Source organism: Sturnira hondurensis, unplaced genomic scaffold (genome assembly GCF_014824575.4).
Source record: "Sturnira hondurensis isolate 20B ecotype Veracruz unplaced genomic scaffold, ASM1482457v3 Scaffold0006413, whole genome shotgun sequence".
NCBI classification, from domain to species: domain Eukaryota; kingdom Metazoa; phylum Chordata; class Mammalia; order Chiroptera; family Phyllostomidae; genus Sturnira; species Sturnira hondurensis.
In genome coordinates, this window is record NW_028079044.1 from 32,451,416 (window position 1) to 32,468,659 (window position 17,244).

A 17,244-nucleotide genomic window follows, 5' to 3' on the forward strand; every position below is an offset into this window, starting at 1 on the left:
TGGAAACACTCCCAGGCAGAAGAGAATGGCAAGAAATAGTCCAAGTAATACGAACCAGAGACCTGCAACCAAGGCTACTTTACTCAGCAAGGTTCTCAATCAAAATAGAAGGCCAAAGAAAGAGCTTCCAAGACAAAAGAAGTCTAAAAGAATACACCTCCTCCAAACAAGTTCTGCAAGAGGTGCTAAAGGGACTGCTCTAAGGAAAGGAAGAAAAACAGAGAGACAGAGAGGAACACAGTTAGAAAATGGCAATATGTACCTATCAATGATAACCTTAAACTTAAATGGATTAAATGTTCCAATTAGAAGACACAGAATACCTGAATGGGTAAGAAAGTATGACCCACACATATGCTGCCTACTATAAAGAACAAACATGATTCCACTCTAAGACAAATAACCCAATTAGAGACCCACCTTAGGACAAAAGACCTACACAGACTGAAAGTGAAGGGCTGGCAACAAATTTTCCAAGCAAACAGACAAGAGAAAAAAAATTAAAAGCTGGGGTAGCAATACTCATATCAGACAAAATAGACTTCAATACTTCAAAAAAAGGGCCATAAAGAGACCCAGAAGGTCACTTCACAATACTCAAGGGAAGAATCCACCAAGACATAAACATGCACCCAACATAGGAGCACCCAAATATATAAAGAACATCTTAGAGGACTTCAAGAAAGATATTGACAGCAACACAATTACAGTAGGTGATTTTAACCCCCCACTGACAAAAATGGACAGATCTTCCAAAGTATCCACAAAGATATTGTGGCACTGAACAATGCTCTAGATGAAATGGACTTAACTGATAATATATAGAGCCCTTCATCTCAAAGAAGCTAAATACACATTCTTTTTGAATGCACACGGAACATTTTCAAAGATAGACGACATGATAGGACACAAAAAGAGTGTCAACACAAATTCAAATCATATCAAGCATTTTCTCTGACCACAAGAGACTGAAACTAAAAACCAACCCAAAGAAAAGAAAACCAAAACATTCAAAACCATGGAGATTGAACAGCATGCTATTAAACAGTGAATGGGTCAAGACTGAAATTACGGAAGAAATCAGAAAGTTTCTGGAAACAAACAAAAATGAACTCACAACAACCCCAAACTTATGGGACACAGCCAAGGCAGTCCTGAGAGGTAAGTTCATAGCTATACAGGCCTACCAAAGAAAGACAGAAAATTTCAACCAAACAACCTAACCCTATGCCTACAAGAACTGGAGGAACAATAATTAACAAAGACATCCCAGAGCAAGTAGAAGGAAGGAAATGACCAAGATCAGAGCAAAATTAAATGACACAGAGACTAAAAGCACAATTCTAAGGATCAATGAATCCAGGAGCTGGTTCTTTGGAAAGATAAACAAAATCAACAAGCCTTTAAGTAGGCTCATCAAGAAAAAAAGAGAGCAGACCCAAATAAACACAATCAGAAATGAAAGAGGAGAGATTACAACTGACCCCACAGAAATACAAAGCACTGTAAGAAATTACTACGAAGAACTGTATGCCAAGAAATTTGAAATGTGAAATGAACAAATTTCTAGAAAAATATTATCTTCCAAAACTCAATGAAGAAGAAGCAGAAAGCCTGAACAGATGAATAACAGCAGATGAAATTGAAACAGTAGTAAAAAAACTCCCAACACACAAAAGCCCTGGACCAGATGGTTTCACAGGAGAATTCCACAAAGCTTTTAAGGAAGAGCTAACTTCTATCCTTCACAGACTATTCCAAAGAATCCAAAATGATTGAAGACTCCCAAACTCTTTATATGAGGCCAGCATCATCCTAATCCCAAAACCAGATAATGACACAACAAAGAAAGAAAACTTCACGCCAATATCGCTGATGAACACAGATGCTAAAATCCTCAACAAAATATTGGCAAAACGCATGCAACAAAATATTAAAAACATCATATACCATTACCAAGTGGGATTCATCCCAGGGATGCACCATGGTACAATATTTGCAAGTCAGTAAATGTAATACATCACATAAACAAAAGCGAAGACAAAAATCACAAGATCATATTAATAGATGCAATTTGATAATAAAAAACATTTGATAAGGTACAACACCCATTTATGATAAAAACACTCAGCAAAGTGGAAATACACAGAGCATTCCTCAACATAATAAAGGCCATATATGAGAGTCCTATAGCCAACATCATACTCAATGGGCAAAAACTAAAAGCTTTTCCACTAAGATCAGGAACAAAACAAGGTTGTTCACTTTCACCACTTGTATTCAATATAGTATTGAAAGTTTTAGCCACAGCAATCAGACAAGAAAAGGAAATAAAAGGCATCCAAATCAGAAAGGAGGAAACAAAACTGTCATTGTTTGCACATGACATGATAGTGTACATAGAAAATCCTACGGACTCCTCCAAAAAACTGCTCAACCTAATAAATGAATTTGGCAAAACAGCAGGATACAAAGTCAATACCCAGAAATCAAAGGGATTTTTGTGTACCAACAATAAAACAGGAGAAGCAGAAATCAGGAAAAAAAATCCCATTTGATATAGCAAAAAGAAAAATAAAATATCTGGGAATAAACCTAACCAAAGAGGTAAAAGACCTGTATGCAGAAAACTACACAACACTGAAGAAAAAAATCAAGGAAGACACAAACAAATGGAAACATATACTGTGTTCATGGATCAGAAGAATTAACATCATCAAAATGTCCATACTACCCAAAGCAGTTTAGATTCAATGTGATATGTATTAAAGTGCAAATGGCATATTTCACAGACATAAAACAAACACTTCAAAAATTTATATGGAACCATAAAAGATCCCAAATAGCTTCTGCAATTTTGAGAAAGAACAACAAAGTAGGATCACAATACCTGATACCAAAGGCCACTGTAATAAAAACACCCTGGTACTGGCATAAAAACAGACACATAGACCACTGGAACAGAACAGAGAGCCCAGAAATAAACCTAAGTTTCTACAGTCAATTAATATTCAACAGAGGGGGCAATAACATAAAATGGAGTAAAAACAGCCCCGTCAACAAATGGTGTTGGGAGAGCTGGACAGCTATGTGCAAAAAAAACGAAATTTGAGCACCAACTTACACCATACACAAAAATAAATTGAAGGTGGATAAAAGATTTAAATATAAGCCATGACACCACTGAAGTCCTAGAGAAGAACATAAGCAAGAAAATCTCAGATATTTCACGCAGCAATATTTTCACTGATATGTCCCCTAGAGCAAGGGACATAAAGAGAAGAATAAACAAATGGGATCTCTTCAAAATTAAAAGATTCTGTATGGCTAAAGAAAACAGTATTAAAGTACAAGAAAACCAACCATATGGGAAAACATACTTGCCAATGATACCTCAGACAAGGGTTTAATCTCCAAAATATATAAAGAACTCACATGGCTCCACTCTAAGACAAATAAACCAATTAAAAAATGGGCAAAGGACTTGAACAGATACTTCTCCAAGGACATACAGAGGATCCATAGACACATGAAAAGATGCTCAGTATCACTAGCTATCAGAGAGATGCAATTTACAAGCACAGTGAGATACCACTTTACACCAGTCAGAATGGCCATCACAAACAAAACAACAAACAAGTGTTGGAGAGGTTGTGGAGAAAAGGGAACACTAGTACACTGTTGGTGGGATTGCAAACTGGTACAACCACTATGGAAAACAATATGGAATTTTCTAGGAAAACTAAAAATGGATCTGCCTTTTGACCCCGCAATTCTACTGCTAGGATTATATCCTAAGAACCCTGAAACACCAATCCAAAAGAATCTCTGCACCCCGATGTTCATAGTAGCACAATTTACAATACTGCTGGAAGCAATCTAGGTGCCCATCAGTAGTAAATGAATGGATCAAAAAACTACGGTACATTTACACAATGAAATTCTATGCAGCAGAAAGAAAGGAGCTCCTATGCTTTGCAACAGCATGGATGGAACTGGAGAGCATTATGCTAAGTGAAATAAGCCAGGTGGTGAAAGACAAATACCATATGATCTCATCTTTAACAGGAAGTTAAGTCAACAAAACAAACAGACAAGCAAAATATAACTGAAGATACTGAAATACAAAACAGGCTGACAGTGACCAGAGGGGAGAGGGGAGGGAATTTTGGGGGGGGGAAGGGGAAAGGTTTGCAGGAACAAATATAAAGGACACATGGACAAAAACAAGGGTGGGTGGAAATGGGAGGGGATGGAGAGGGCTGGGAGTAAAAGGCAGAAAACTGTACTTTAACTACAACTAAAATAAAAAACAGTAATAATGAAATTAAAAATAAATAAATAGAACAATTTAAAAAATGCTTCATTATCCCCAGCTTACCCTCTGCTCTAATTTTTACATCATCCTTTTTGGTTGTAACTTTCTACATTAGTTTAGCTATCTTTTTTGGCTATTTCAAAGATTTTTCTCTTTAGTGGTATCACTGATTCCATCCTTTTTTCTGACCAAATAAAATTCAACGTCAACTTCTAGCTCTGGGGGAAAAAAGTCATCCATTTTCTATGTTCTGGCTAAGGCTGACTATGACTATAAAATGTTTCAAAACTAGGCAATATATATTCAGCCACATTTGTACTTTTCTCTGTTGACCATTAATTCTTTTTTAAATTAATCTGATTATTTACTTATAAGACTACCTCCAAATATTTCTACATTACTCCGATAATCTCCCACTGCAGATGCTCCCCTCACTCTGAGAATGACCACCAGCTCTTTACATGTGTAATTCCCAATCTCCGCTGGGCCCTCCACACTTACCAATCCTTGTACTTGTCTTTAGTCTGTTTCCTCAGTCACCATTTTCATCTTTATCCCACTCCTTAAAAGCCCAACTGGCTGTCTCATTCCCCTCTCATACAGGATGGGCTAACCTCCTAACAGAAAATATTTAGAAATATTTACTCTGTCCCACAAGGCTAAGTGCTCTACAAGGGGGGATCCCCCAAAAAACCAGAATTATTTTCTGGAGGGCAGGCCCCTTGTAGTACAGCCCCCCCTATTCCCCATGCCTAGTAGCTGCGGTTTTAGGAACTCATCTGTATCAGTGTACCCGCTGGCATTGTTCTGAGGCTGAGTTTGGATTCCGTGAATTTTTCTGAAGTCATTCAATGCATTTGCCCACTTCATGATGGGTGATTTACCAGTGCAGCAATCCAAAAAATGCCAGCATGACCCCAGTGCCCCACCCTCCCTATTTACCCCCTCTCACCAGGAGTGACTTTTGTTTCCCTTGTGTTCCTGGTGAAAAAAGTTCCCAAGGGAAATGCTTTGTTGAGGAGAAAGAGCTAAGACAAAAAACGGCAGAAGCACCAAAAGACATCAAAATCAACAAGTTCAAAACTGTTCTGAGCTGTGGAAAAAATGCCTCGATAAGTGTACATCATCAAATGGAGACTACTTTGAAGGTGACTGAGGTTAAATATGTAAGCATACACAATTTTTTATAAATAAATTCCGGGGTTTGTTGGTTTCCCCCTTTGTTTACGCATTATCTCATATAATTTTTCCACGACGTTGGAAAAAATTTTTCCATGAGGGGAAAAAAATTTCCCCATGAGGCTGGTGGTAGTACCAACACTTTACACATCAGAAAATCCTTAGTTAAGATGAAAAAGAAAGTCCAAGGGCACAGACCTATTAAGTGACAGAGCCAGGATCCTAATCCAAATAGGACTCCAGTGCCCAAAACCCTAAACATTACCTAACCTTCCACTTCACATGAGATTAAAAAACAGTAGACACAAATATGTGTTCATTTACCCATGTATTAAATAATCATTAAATACCTTTATGCCAAACTGTTTTATGTGCTGAGAACACAGGGAAGAACCAAGTTTCTGTTCTCATGGAGCTTATATTTTCTGCCGTATCGAACTGCCCTTACATATCATGATCATGGACTCTTGTAACCATCTAGCCTTCAAAACTACATAGCCTCTCTTCCTCAGAGTCCTTTTTGCCCACTGACTAGAATCTCAATTTTGATAGCATTCTTCTAGTACTTCCTTGACACATTATTTTTTGCCTTATATTTATATATAAGAGCAGATAAAGGCCTATACCTTTATCTGTTCTAAAACATAGGTATGATTCTAGCAGTGAGATATCTGCATTTTACCTTGGATTTATTACACTTCCACAATAGCCCTGTACTCAGTAAATTGCTAGGCAAATATTCCAGCAACTGTCTGAACTTTCTCTTGGGTGCATTATGGCCATCTCACAAACTTTCTCTCCAAGGGAAGCACTGGACCCATTACACTGAGTCTCAGCTGCCATTTATGGTTTTTGTTTTGCCCTGAGAAACACTAATTTACACTTAAATATTCCTCCCTTTTATCTGTCTCAAAGAATGAAAGCACAACAAACACATTATAAGAAAACGAAGTTTGGTTAGTTTAGAAGTATTTCTCCAAGGAGCTGGCAAGGGATTCAAAATATGGTTATTTCTGTCCCTTGAGTTGTGGTGAATTATCCTTATCTACCCAGAAAACACAATGCACCTGGACTCGACCTGGATTATGGTCGAGTTCTAAAATATAGATGCTAAGTACAACCTATGTAAAGAAAAATCAAGGCAAAAATATATCTTTTCAAAATAAAGCTTTGTAAGACATTTGAACTTTTTGAAAATAAACTTGGTATTCCCTAATATTAACAACTTTAGAGTTGTCTGTATGTCTTTAGAAGAGTATCATACGAACTTAAGGATTATATCTGATGAACCTTATTTACCAACAGGACTTGAAAAGTTATCAGAACAACATAGTGTCTATTTCTAGGGCTGTTTTGTCCCATTGCTGTTGAATTACCCAATTTGTTTCCCAAATCTAGATGTCCCTAAGTAATCTGCTTCCACAAACAGAATTCCTTTATTTTTCTGGCCTATATTCTCATCCCTTCATCACAGTAATACTACTTTGATTACTAAAATGCATCAATTTCCCAATAAACTCAAAGTATAACCTAAGCTGACTATTTCAAAACTCTTATCGCTGAGACATTTTTTTAGAATGAGGTACCAGAGTCACATAATATTTAGTCAATATCTCTTGAGTAGCTAAATGAACGTCTATACCAATTCAAATCACTGGAAATGTAAATGTCTATAACATGGAAAGAACTGTTAGGTTCAAACTTGTCGTTTTTGCTTTTTGGGGGTGGTTGGGGTCACTGTCCCCATGCGACAAAATAGGCTACACATTTAGAAGTGGCTCCTTATCGAAGGACCAGGAAAACTCAAAGCAAAGAACTCACAACTTTACGGAACTAAAAGTGCTGGATATTTCACCTCAGTGTAACAAAATTAATCCAAGGGACCCGGCAAGCCAAGCACACCCTTCCCCTTGTCCCGAAAGAAAAATAAAAATAGCTAACCCTCCCATATGCTTTTAGAAGTCGATTTTAAGTAAAGCTTCAGCGTCACGACAGCGTAGTAACAGCGAATAGTAGACTTCCGAAATGAACCGACGCGGAAGTCCCTCGGGCATCTCAAGTAAAGTTGTGACGGCTTTCTTCCCTGAACTTCTTTCAGATTGTCACCTTGCCCCACGTCGAGGCCGCATCCCTCGGTACCAATCAAGTCCGACGACAGGAAACTACCAGCAGGTCCTGACTGCCTGGCCGGGGACCCGACTGGCGGCCACCCCACACGTGTGTCACTCAGGCCTAGGGCTACGGCCGCCTCCTTTCGGCCTTGCTCCGCACCTCACATGCTCCCACAACTTCCTCGCACTTAGAGCCCCACTCACCTCCTTTACGGAGAGAAACTCAAGCAACGGAAAGACTAGATGCCGATCCAAAAAGTGGGCGATGCGAGTAGTCAAATCGTACTCCGCCATCTTGCCAAAGAAAAGGTCTTTCCTTATTAAAACTTTATTGACAGCACCGACAAACAAACGAACAGTCCCCTCAGTGCGCATGTGCAGTTGATAAACTAACCCCGGGGAAGTATTTAGGCCGCCTCTCTAGAACAAAAACGCATGCGCAGAACATCCAGCTCGCTAAACTAGGCGTCCCCAACCAATAGGAACCGGGCGGTCCAGGACGCTTCCCTCAGCTCCGCCTTCGCTCGCCCCACCCCACCCTCGCCCGGGCATCACAGCAGGCAAGTGAGTGGAACTCTGCTGGGTTCTGTTCGGTATACGTAGCAGGCTACCTGGCAAAGCTCACCTGAGCTCCGTCCCCGTCCGTCCCTCCGTCTTCCTCCAAGCCGGTCCCTGGTGCCGAAAAGGTTGGGGACCGCTGCTCTAGGCTACTCTGGGACAAGGCGGAACGCCAGCTCGTTTCTTCTGTTTGAAAGCCTGTCCGTGCTCTGCGATTCATTCCATTAATATGTATTGAAGACTTAGAATTGATTGCTGAGGCAGTGTAGGTCGAGGCCCCTGCTCCCCACAGAGTTACACGCATGGAGGAATATGAGCTTCTGTGTGGCATATAGTAATGGTCTGTTAAGTTGTTTCTAGACAGGAAAGAAGTAAAATGAAGAGCCATAACTTAGTGGGGATGGTCAGGTTGGGCCTTTTAAGAGTAGTTAGAGAAAACTCAGATGGGAATTAAGATAACTAAGCAAAACTCAGGTAGGGTAACAATTTACCTGAGATGGTAAGAGAAAGAGGTGACCAAAATTAGAACCTATGTAAAAACATGCCTGATAAAAAGCACAGCAAAAAAACGAAGACTATGAGACAGTAAAGGACTTGATGTGTTTCAAAAACTGAGTATCTTGCGTGATTGAAAAGTGCAGTTAATGGCGATAGAAAGGGTCAAGTCATGATCATGGTAAAGAGTGTGGAATTTATCCCAAGTGCTCTGAAGTGTCCTTTGCTAGTTCCTTCTCATCTTTCAGGCATCTTCATTTTGGAGTGTCTTGGGGTCTTTCCTCTCCCTAGGCCACTGCCCTAAGTGATGTCGTTCGACCTAATGCTTTAAATGACATTGACACATTGTCATTTACACACTGACAGCTCTCAAATGATAGCCCCAACAGAGACTATAGACTCACATATATCCAGCTGGCACGCAAACATCTCAACAATAATATGTCCCAAACCAAACCCCCCCCCCCCATTTAGCTCATCAAAACCTGCTCCTTTTGTATTCTTCCAGCTCAGCGAAGGCCAATTCTATCTGTCCAGGTGCTCAGACCAAAAACCTTGGAGTCATCCTTGACCTTTTCTCTTATGCTCTACACTGAACCCAACAAATCCTTTGGTTCTGACCTTTAAAGCACATCCAGATCCAATCGAAACCAACCAAGCCAATCCAATCAAACCACTGCCAAAGTCAATCCCTAGTCCAAACCATCATCATCTCTTTCTTTATTTTTTGGAATAACTTACTCAGTAATGGCCTTGCTTCCCCTCTTTTCCTCCTGTTATTCATTCTCCATGCAGCAGCCAGAGTGACTTTTAAAGTTCAGTTGTGCTCAAAACCCTCCAAGCCTTGTCATCTCATTCATGGTAAAAAATATGAACTAAAAAGCCCTAGTTCCCTTAAACCCATTACCTCTCTGACATCTTTTTCTCCATCTCATCGTCTTACTCACTCCCCCCCCAACCCTAAGCAACCACTAATCTACTTTCTGTCTCAGTAAATTTTCCTATTCAGGACTTTTATCTGAATGGAATCATGTAATACGTGGCCTTTCATGCCTGACATTTTTCACTTAGTATAATATTTCAAGGTTCATCTGCATTATAGCATATATCAGTACTTCATTCCTTCTTATGACCAAATAATATCCATTTTCTGGATATACTACATATTGTTTACCCATTCATTCATTGATGGGCATTTGTGTTGTTTCTACCTTTTGGCTACTATGAATAATGCTGCTACACACATTGATGTACATGTTTTTATATGGGTATGTATTTCCATTTCTCTTGGGTATATGGTATATATCCAGAGTTGCTGGGTTATATAGTAACTCTATGTTTAATTGTTAGAGGAACTGCCAGACTGTACTATAATTTTGAAAGATGTTACCACTGGGGAAAAGGGTACATAAGATCTGCCTGTATTGCTTCTTACAACTGCATGTGAATCTATTATCTCAAAATAAAAGTTTAAGTTTGAAAATGATTCCCAGACTTTGGACTTAAGAAAGTGGATACCTGCTGGTAACTAGAATATGGGGGGCAAGAATGGCAAAGAATATGTATGGGTGCTAAAACCAGGAATTCTATTTGAGGTAGAATAGAATAGATCCTTGTTGGATATCTACAAGAGGATGTCAAATATGCAAATGGAGATACTATTCTGGATCAGTTGATGTAGTTATTACTTACTTAACATGCATGTAACCTTTAGCTAGATGTTTTCAAGGATTCGGGAGTATGATGTGATCTCTGTCATTGTGCCATTTACAGTATTGTTTGGAAAGCAAGGCAGAATTCCCATGAAACAGAGAATAGGTAAGAGTATAGGCTGTTAAATTGTAGGGGATAGTCTTTGTAGCCTCTAAGAACTGAGAAATGACAGTTGTAATCTGAAACTTCCTGGAATCTGACACACTAAAGCTGGAATAGAATATAGACAGGAAAAGAAGTTAAAGAGAAAAATAGCAAGAATTGAGGCTTTAAAGTGAAAGTGAACTATGACAGAGGAAGGAAAGAAGCAGGTGACATTATGGAAACTTGCCAAAAAGGAAGAGAGAACATTTGTGAAAAGCTGAGACAAATAAGAGGTAATGTAATTTGACAAACATTATAAACTTTTATTGTATGAAAAGTACTAAGCTAGATGTTAATGGGACTATATAATCAGCCAGAGCTAACCCCTGGCCACAAAAGCTTTCTATCTAATAGGTGACAATTATTCATTCACTCAATATAAATTTAATGCTCACAATGTGCTAGACACTCTTCTAGGTCCTGGGAATTTACCAGTGAAGAAAACAAACCACCATCTCTAAAGAAGCTTATATTCAAGTTGAAGGAGACAGTGAAAATGTATTAACAAATATATACTTTGTTAGGTGGTGATAAGTGCTATAAAGAACAATACACAAGGTAAAAGTTAGAGAATGATGACAAAAGGTTGTTAATTTATATAAAGTGATCAAGAAAGGCCTCTCTGATAAGGCAGAATTTGAAAAGAGACCTAAAGTGAGGGAGTCTGTGGCTTTCCAGAGGAGGAAAATTCCGGGTGGAGGAACATATAAAGGTGCTGAAGCAAAAATGTGCTTGGTTTCCTTGAAGAATAGTAAGGAATCCAGAAGTTCAAGAGCTGATTGAGCACAAGGAAGTGTGGTAGAAGATGAGGTTGGAGAGGGAGTGGTGGACCAGGCGATGTGATGCTTTGTAAGCCATGTTAACGAGGACTTTGGGTTGTATTCTGAATGAGGTTGGAAGCTATTGGAGGATTTTGAGCAAAGAAGTCACATAATCAAAGTTATGTTTTACAAAGACCACTTTCAGGGATTGGGGGGTAGAGGACAAACATAACAGAGAGACCAGTTAATAGACTATTGAAATAATTCAAGCAAGAGATGACGGTGGCTTAGACTACAGTGGTAGTGTTGAAAGAGTTGTGGACAGTAGAATGTATTTTGAATGCAGAGTTAGCAAAGTTTGCTAATGGATTAGACAAGAAAGAGGAGAATCAAAGATGATTATAAGGTGTAGAAGAACTGAGGGGCCACTCGCGGAGAGGAGGAGGTGTGTGATAGATGCATGTTTTAAAGAGGATCTCTCCTCTTTAAAATCAATACTTTGGTTTTGGACATCTTATGTTTGGGATGCCTATTAGACATCTAAGTGGAGATACTGATTAGGTAGTGGTGCATATGAATCTGGAATTCAAGAAACAGGTAAGAATTAGAGATGGAAAATTAGATCTTGTCAGTATATTAATGAAATTATAGGGCAGGAGAGAGTAATGGGAGAAAATGGGGGACAACTGTAATTGAACAACAATTTTTAAAAAGGGAAATTTAGGCCCATGAGACTACATGAGATCAGAGTATGAATGTGTTGGGAAAAGAGATGAAGAGGGCTAAATCTTAGGCACTTCAGTTTATAGAGGTTGGGATAGGTCAGGCTAAATAAGGAAGCCAGAGAAGGCCTGACCAGTAGCTGGAGGAGAGAACAAGGGGAACTAGAGAAAGTGGTGTCCCAGTCACCAAAGAAGGAGAGTGGTCCAAGCAGCAAGAAGCAACAGACTATGTCCGATGGTGGTATTAGTTCAAGGTGACGACTGAGTACTGTTGCCTACTGGCTTTGAAAATATGCAGGTCTTTGATGACTTTGATAAGAACAGTTTCAATGAGTGGTAGGTGAAAGTCTGGAGTGAGCTTAAGAGATGGAAGAAAGTGAAACCACACTTATAAACAGACCTTTTGAGGAATTTTACATGAAAGGGAAGCAGTGAAATGTAGACTGGATTTTTTTTTTCTGTTGGGACTGCTAACTTTTCAAAAGATATGGAAGAGAGTAGTGCAGGTGGTTCAGGAACAATTTAAACACAGTAGGGTCACAAAAACAGGAAAATATAAGAAATATTTGAGAAAGACATCTTGGAAAGTTAGCTGAAGATTGAAGACTATCAGGGAAGATATACCAGAAAAGAAAGACCAGGGCCAAATAGTAGAATGCCTGTGTGAGGAATTTGAAATGTAACTGAGGTCATGAGGCTCCTTAAAGTATCTTTGGAGTATGAGAGTGCATAATTCAATCTGTGTTTCTGGAAGGTAATTCTGATAGTTGCACAGACAGTGGATTGTATAGATAAAATGCAGCCAGGCTGTGGAAGTTCTTCAAAACCAGACTGGAAAACTTGGACTTGATCAGATAGGCAATGGGAGCCTCTCATTAAATTCTTAAAAAGAAAAAAAAACATGAAGATAGTAGTGTTTTGTCCTTTAAAATTAAACTGGAAGTGATTTACAAGATGGTTTAAAGTGGTGACAGATTGGAAACTCTGCTGATTTGCCTGGCTTTTCCTCTGGAATTTTCCTTGCTGGTTTTTGAAAATATCTTGTTTCCTTTTTATAAGAGAGATTTAGCTCAAAATGTGGAAAATCTGACTTTTTAGTTCAGTCTCTTCCTAGTGTTTTAGTTTAAAAGAGAGATTATGTTGGAAAGATAGGCAGGGGCTCACCTGGTAGTATCTAGGTGGTATCAGGTGAAGACTTTGATTCTCATACATTTGTTGAATATTATTGAATGCTATCCATTGATTGCTAACAATCTCAGGCTCAGGGGAAACAAAGAAAGGAAACTAATCCAATCCCATTAGGAGTGTACAGTTTAATGGAATTAGCAAGCATGTAAAAAAGGGAAATAATCATAGCCCAATAGGAGAGAGTCTGTGCACAAAATAAATGCTCCTGGGAGTCTAGGGGGTAAGTGACTCACTACCAGAGAAGGGTGGAGCTGCATGGGAAGACAACATTTGACTACCTTTTCCCAAATGGATAGATGTTCAGCTGCCTAAGAAAAGGGGAAAGAATGTTTCAGGCAGAACAAGACACACAGGCTTAGCCCTGAGAAAAGGCACAGTGTCTTTGGAGACTCCAGGAAGGATTTTATGCCTAGGGAGTAGCATGTGTGATGTCAAATAGCAAGACACAAGTCTGCATGTAGGGGTCCATTGTCAAAGATGCTGTGGGCTCCACTGAGGAGTATGAAGTCTGTCCTGCAGGCCAGTTTTCATGGTGACTCTTTTAACATCTTTCGATGTACTCCTCTGTCTCTAGTTCACGTTCTGACCATCTCTGTAATACAACTGCAATATTCTTCCAAAGGGTCTCCCTGTCCTGGGTTCTGAACCTGTCTGGTTGTCCTCTACCCTGCTGCCTGGGTGATCTAAATGCACACCTAACCCTGTTATGATTGGACTGTGTCCTCCTCCCTTCCCCTGGAGTTCATCTGTTGAAGTCTCTAACCTCCAGTACCTTAGAATGTAACTATATTTGGAGATAGGGCCTTCTAAGGTGTAATCAAGTTAAAATGATGTCATTAGGTGGGCTCTAATCCAATATGATTGGTGTTCTCATAATAAGAGGAGATTAGGACACAAACACAGAGAGGAGAGACGTGTGGAGACACAAGGAGAAGATGGCCATCTCTAAGCTAACGGGAGAAGCCTTAAAAGAATTGTGATTAAATAAAGGTCTGTTGTTTAATCCACAGAATTTGCTACATTTTGTTATGGATGTCCTAGAAACTAATGTACTTTGCACTTCCTACTTTATATAGTATAAAGCAAAAACCTCTGAGCACAATATATCAAGTTCTTTAGAACCTTATCTCTCCGGAGCCCTACACCTCTTCCACACTAAGCTCTGCTCCTACAGGCCTCCGAGCTCATTGTTTCTTCACTTGCTCTCCAGCAGCTCCTTCAGTCTAAAATGCACGTCTGCCCCCTTCCACCTTGTTGATGATGTCTTCACTTTGTAAGACCCAGATGCAACCCATTGGCAGAGCATATCTGAAGTAAGCTCTCCCTCCTGTCCCTCTCTGCTGGCAACAAACTTATCTCAGGGCCTGTAACATATGAACCCATTTTTAAAAACATTTCCTCCTACTAGACTATAAACATATTGAATAGAAGGACTGTGAATATTGTTCTTTATAGACGCAATTCCAGCCTTAGCTCCTGGTACATAACAAGCTCTCAGGAAATGCTCTAGAGATGAATAAATGTGCACAGAGCCTGGGTCTCCAGATCTACATTGTTTTGAAATAAATTTATCCATTTTGCAATAGTCTACTGTAGTGGATACATTTTAAGAATGCTGGTGTCTGATTAGCTTTCTTAGATATTTCTAAATAACATTACTTTAATCACATCACCCTTTTTATATACTGCACAGAGATGCCTATTGCATTTGAATGTCTCCTTTAGTTTTATTTCCAGTGTGTCTGTTCAAAATACACTATTCACTCCCTATTCTGTGCCAGACACAGTGCTAGACTCTGAGGTTAAGGAAACAACGAAAATGCTGTTCCCGTACAAGAACTCACAGGCAGAAGGGACAGACACACAGACCAAGTCTCCTGCACTGTAGGAAGGGCAACAACAGAGCTGTGCATGAGGCATTAATGGAGTGCTTCCACTACATGGAAAGCACAGACTCTTCTTACAGCTACATGTTTGCTAAGTTTCCCCCCCTCCCCCAAATAACTATTGCTTCTTGGAGTGTGTATCTTTAGAAGGTGCCTTTTTTCTGACCTTATGTTCTTGCTCTGGAGGGACCTTGTTGGAACTCCACCTCACGCCTGCGTGAGAATTTCCAGAAGCCTCGGTCCTGCTGTCGTCCTCATGAAGGAGTCACACAGAGTGAAGGCGGCTTCGAAGACCTAACTCCCTTCTCCACTTAGCACCTCACAGACNAATAACTATTGCTTCTTGGAGTGTGTATCTTTAGAAGGTGCCTTTTTTCTGACCTTATGTTCTTGCTCTGGAGGGACCTTGTTGGAACTCCACCTCACGCCTGCGTGAGAATTTCCAGAAGCCTCGGTCCTGCTGTCGTCCTCATGAAGGAGTCACACAGAGTGAAGGCGGCTTCAGAAGACCTAACTCCCTTCTCCACTTAGCACCTCACAGACACCTGGGATGGACAGCCCACTCTATTCTGGGCCCTCGTAGTGTGCGAGCTGAAGGATGTCAGACAGAGGGAACCACGGCTGCTCTTTCTCATCTGTCCCCAACGCCAGGACCGGGAATGTGGCTCTCTCATTCTTTGGGGGGAAAGTGGCAATTCCCAGTTGTGGGAGATATCTGAGAAGAATCTGAAAGAATTGTGATGAATCTAAGGGTTGACAAGCTAATATCAATGACTAGCCACTTGAGAACATAAAATACCTATGTATTTGTTCAGATACTTTTAATTCTCTGTATCTTTTATGTACTATTTGGTATCTATGTTACCGGTCTTGAAAAATTCCTGCAGTCCAAGCAAACCTTCACTGCTTGATTACCAGACCAACATGATTGGTTAACATACTGAGAGAAATACAGGAATACCGAGGTGAAGTACAGATTTCTAATAACGTCAGTCATCGTTCGCACACATTCTCTTGTGTACTAACAACCAGCTTCAATGATCTGGATAAAAAACTTATGTAGCACTTATTTGAAAATTTTGATGTGAAAAAATATGACATGAAAAATTTTGAATTGGAAAATGCCTCTTTAAGAAAGGCATTTTAAAATAAATGTTCCATGTTACTCTAAGATATGTGTGATATGTGTCTCAAGTCAATGCTAGGATCTATGCAAGTCAAGTTTCTTCAGATCTAGCCAAAAAAATAAAAAGTAAATATTGAGATGATATAGGGAGCCAGGCAGAGTTTCAGCCTGGAACCCAAACAGAAAAACAGGATTTTTCCAGTGACTCCAGAGGCGCAAGGCACCAGAGTTAACTAGGAAGAAGAGTAACAGTGTTCATAACTGTGGTTTACTCTTTGTCACATTGTATTTACTTATCTGTTTACATGGCTGTCTCTCCCACTAAACTATGGCTTCTGCAATGTCAGAAATGGAAGAAATAAGAAAGGCCTGTAGGTAATCTTTATGCTCAAAGAAGAACAACTAGGACTGATGTGAAAATTTTAATGTTATCAAACTATGGGTATGGTTAGAGAAGCCTTCCCTGATTTTGCTATTTAGAATTGCTTCCCCCATTTCATCACCTTCTTTATTTCCCTCCCAGTGTTTAACAAAATCTATAATGATCTTGTTTATATGTTTATTGGTTTACATCCTTCTCACCTTAAGGTAATTCTGTGAAGGCAGGAACCTAATCTGTGGTCTTATTCATTACTGCGTGATAACTAACTCTTTGTTGCATTATAACTATTCATAACTATTATGAATGAATTAATACATGTGATTTAGGCCAAAAGAATATGTTTGTGTCCTGAAAATTTCTTACATAATAGAAAAAAATGTACATATTGGGAGGCAGTGGGCTTGAGGGGAAGTAGAATTATTGAAAAAGGAAAGAACCTGAGAAATGCCTTGATTCCTGGTATTTGATCTCTGAAAGGGAGCTTCCCCTTTTTTATCTTTCTAAGTGACAATGGAAAAATGAACTCAATGCCAGTGAAGGAAGGGAGTGGGCTTAGTGCTGTTCTTATCTTTGAAAGCTTCTCTGAGTCCTGAAGATAGGAGGTGAGGGAGTTATCACAGGAGTTAAACACCACTTATTTAACACAAATATTCTGTACCTG

General features: G+C 39.5%; 1 protein-coding gene across 1 annotated transcript in view; it reads right to left on the bottom strand.

Moving 5' to 3' along the window:
* EIF3E (eukaryotic translation initiation factor 3 subunit E) overlaps positions 1–7,938 on the bottom strand; it is a 51,291-nt gene extending 43,353 nt beyond the window's left edge. The window contains exon 1 of the mRNA XM_037048396.1: positions 7,813–7,938. Coding sequence (XP_036904291.1) covers positions 7,813–7,902 — 90 coding nt within the window. The 5' untranslated portion in view covers positions 7,903–7,938. The remainder of the gene's footprint in view (positions 1–7,812) is intronic.
* Positions 7,939–17,244: the final 9,306 nt, after the last annotated feature.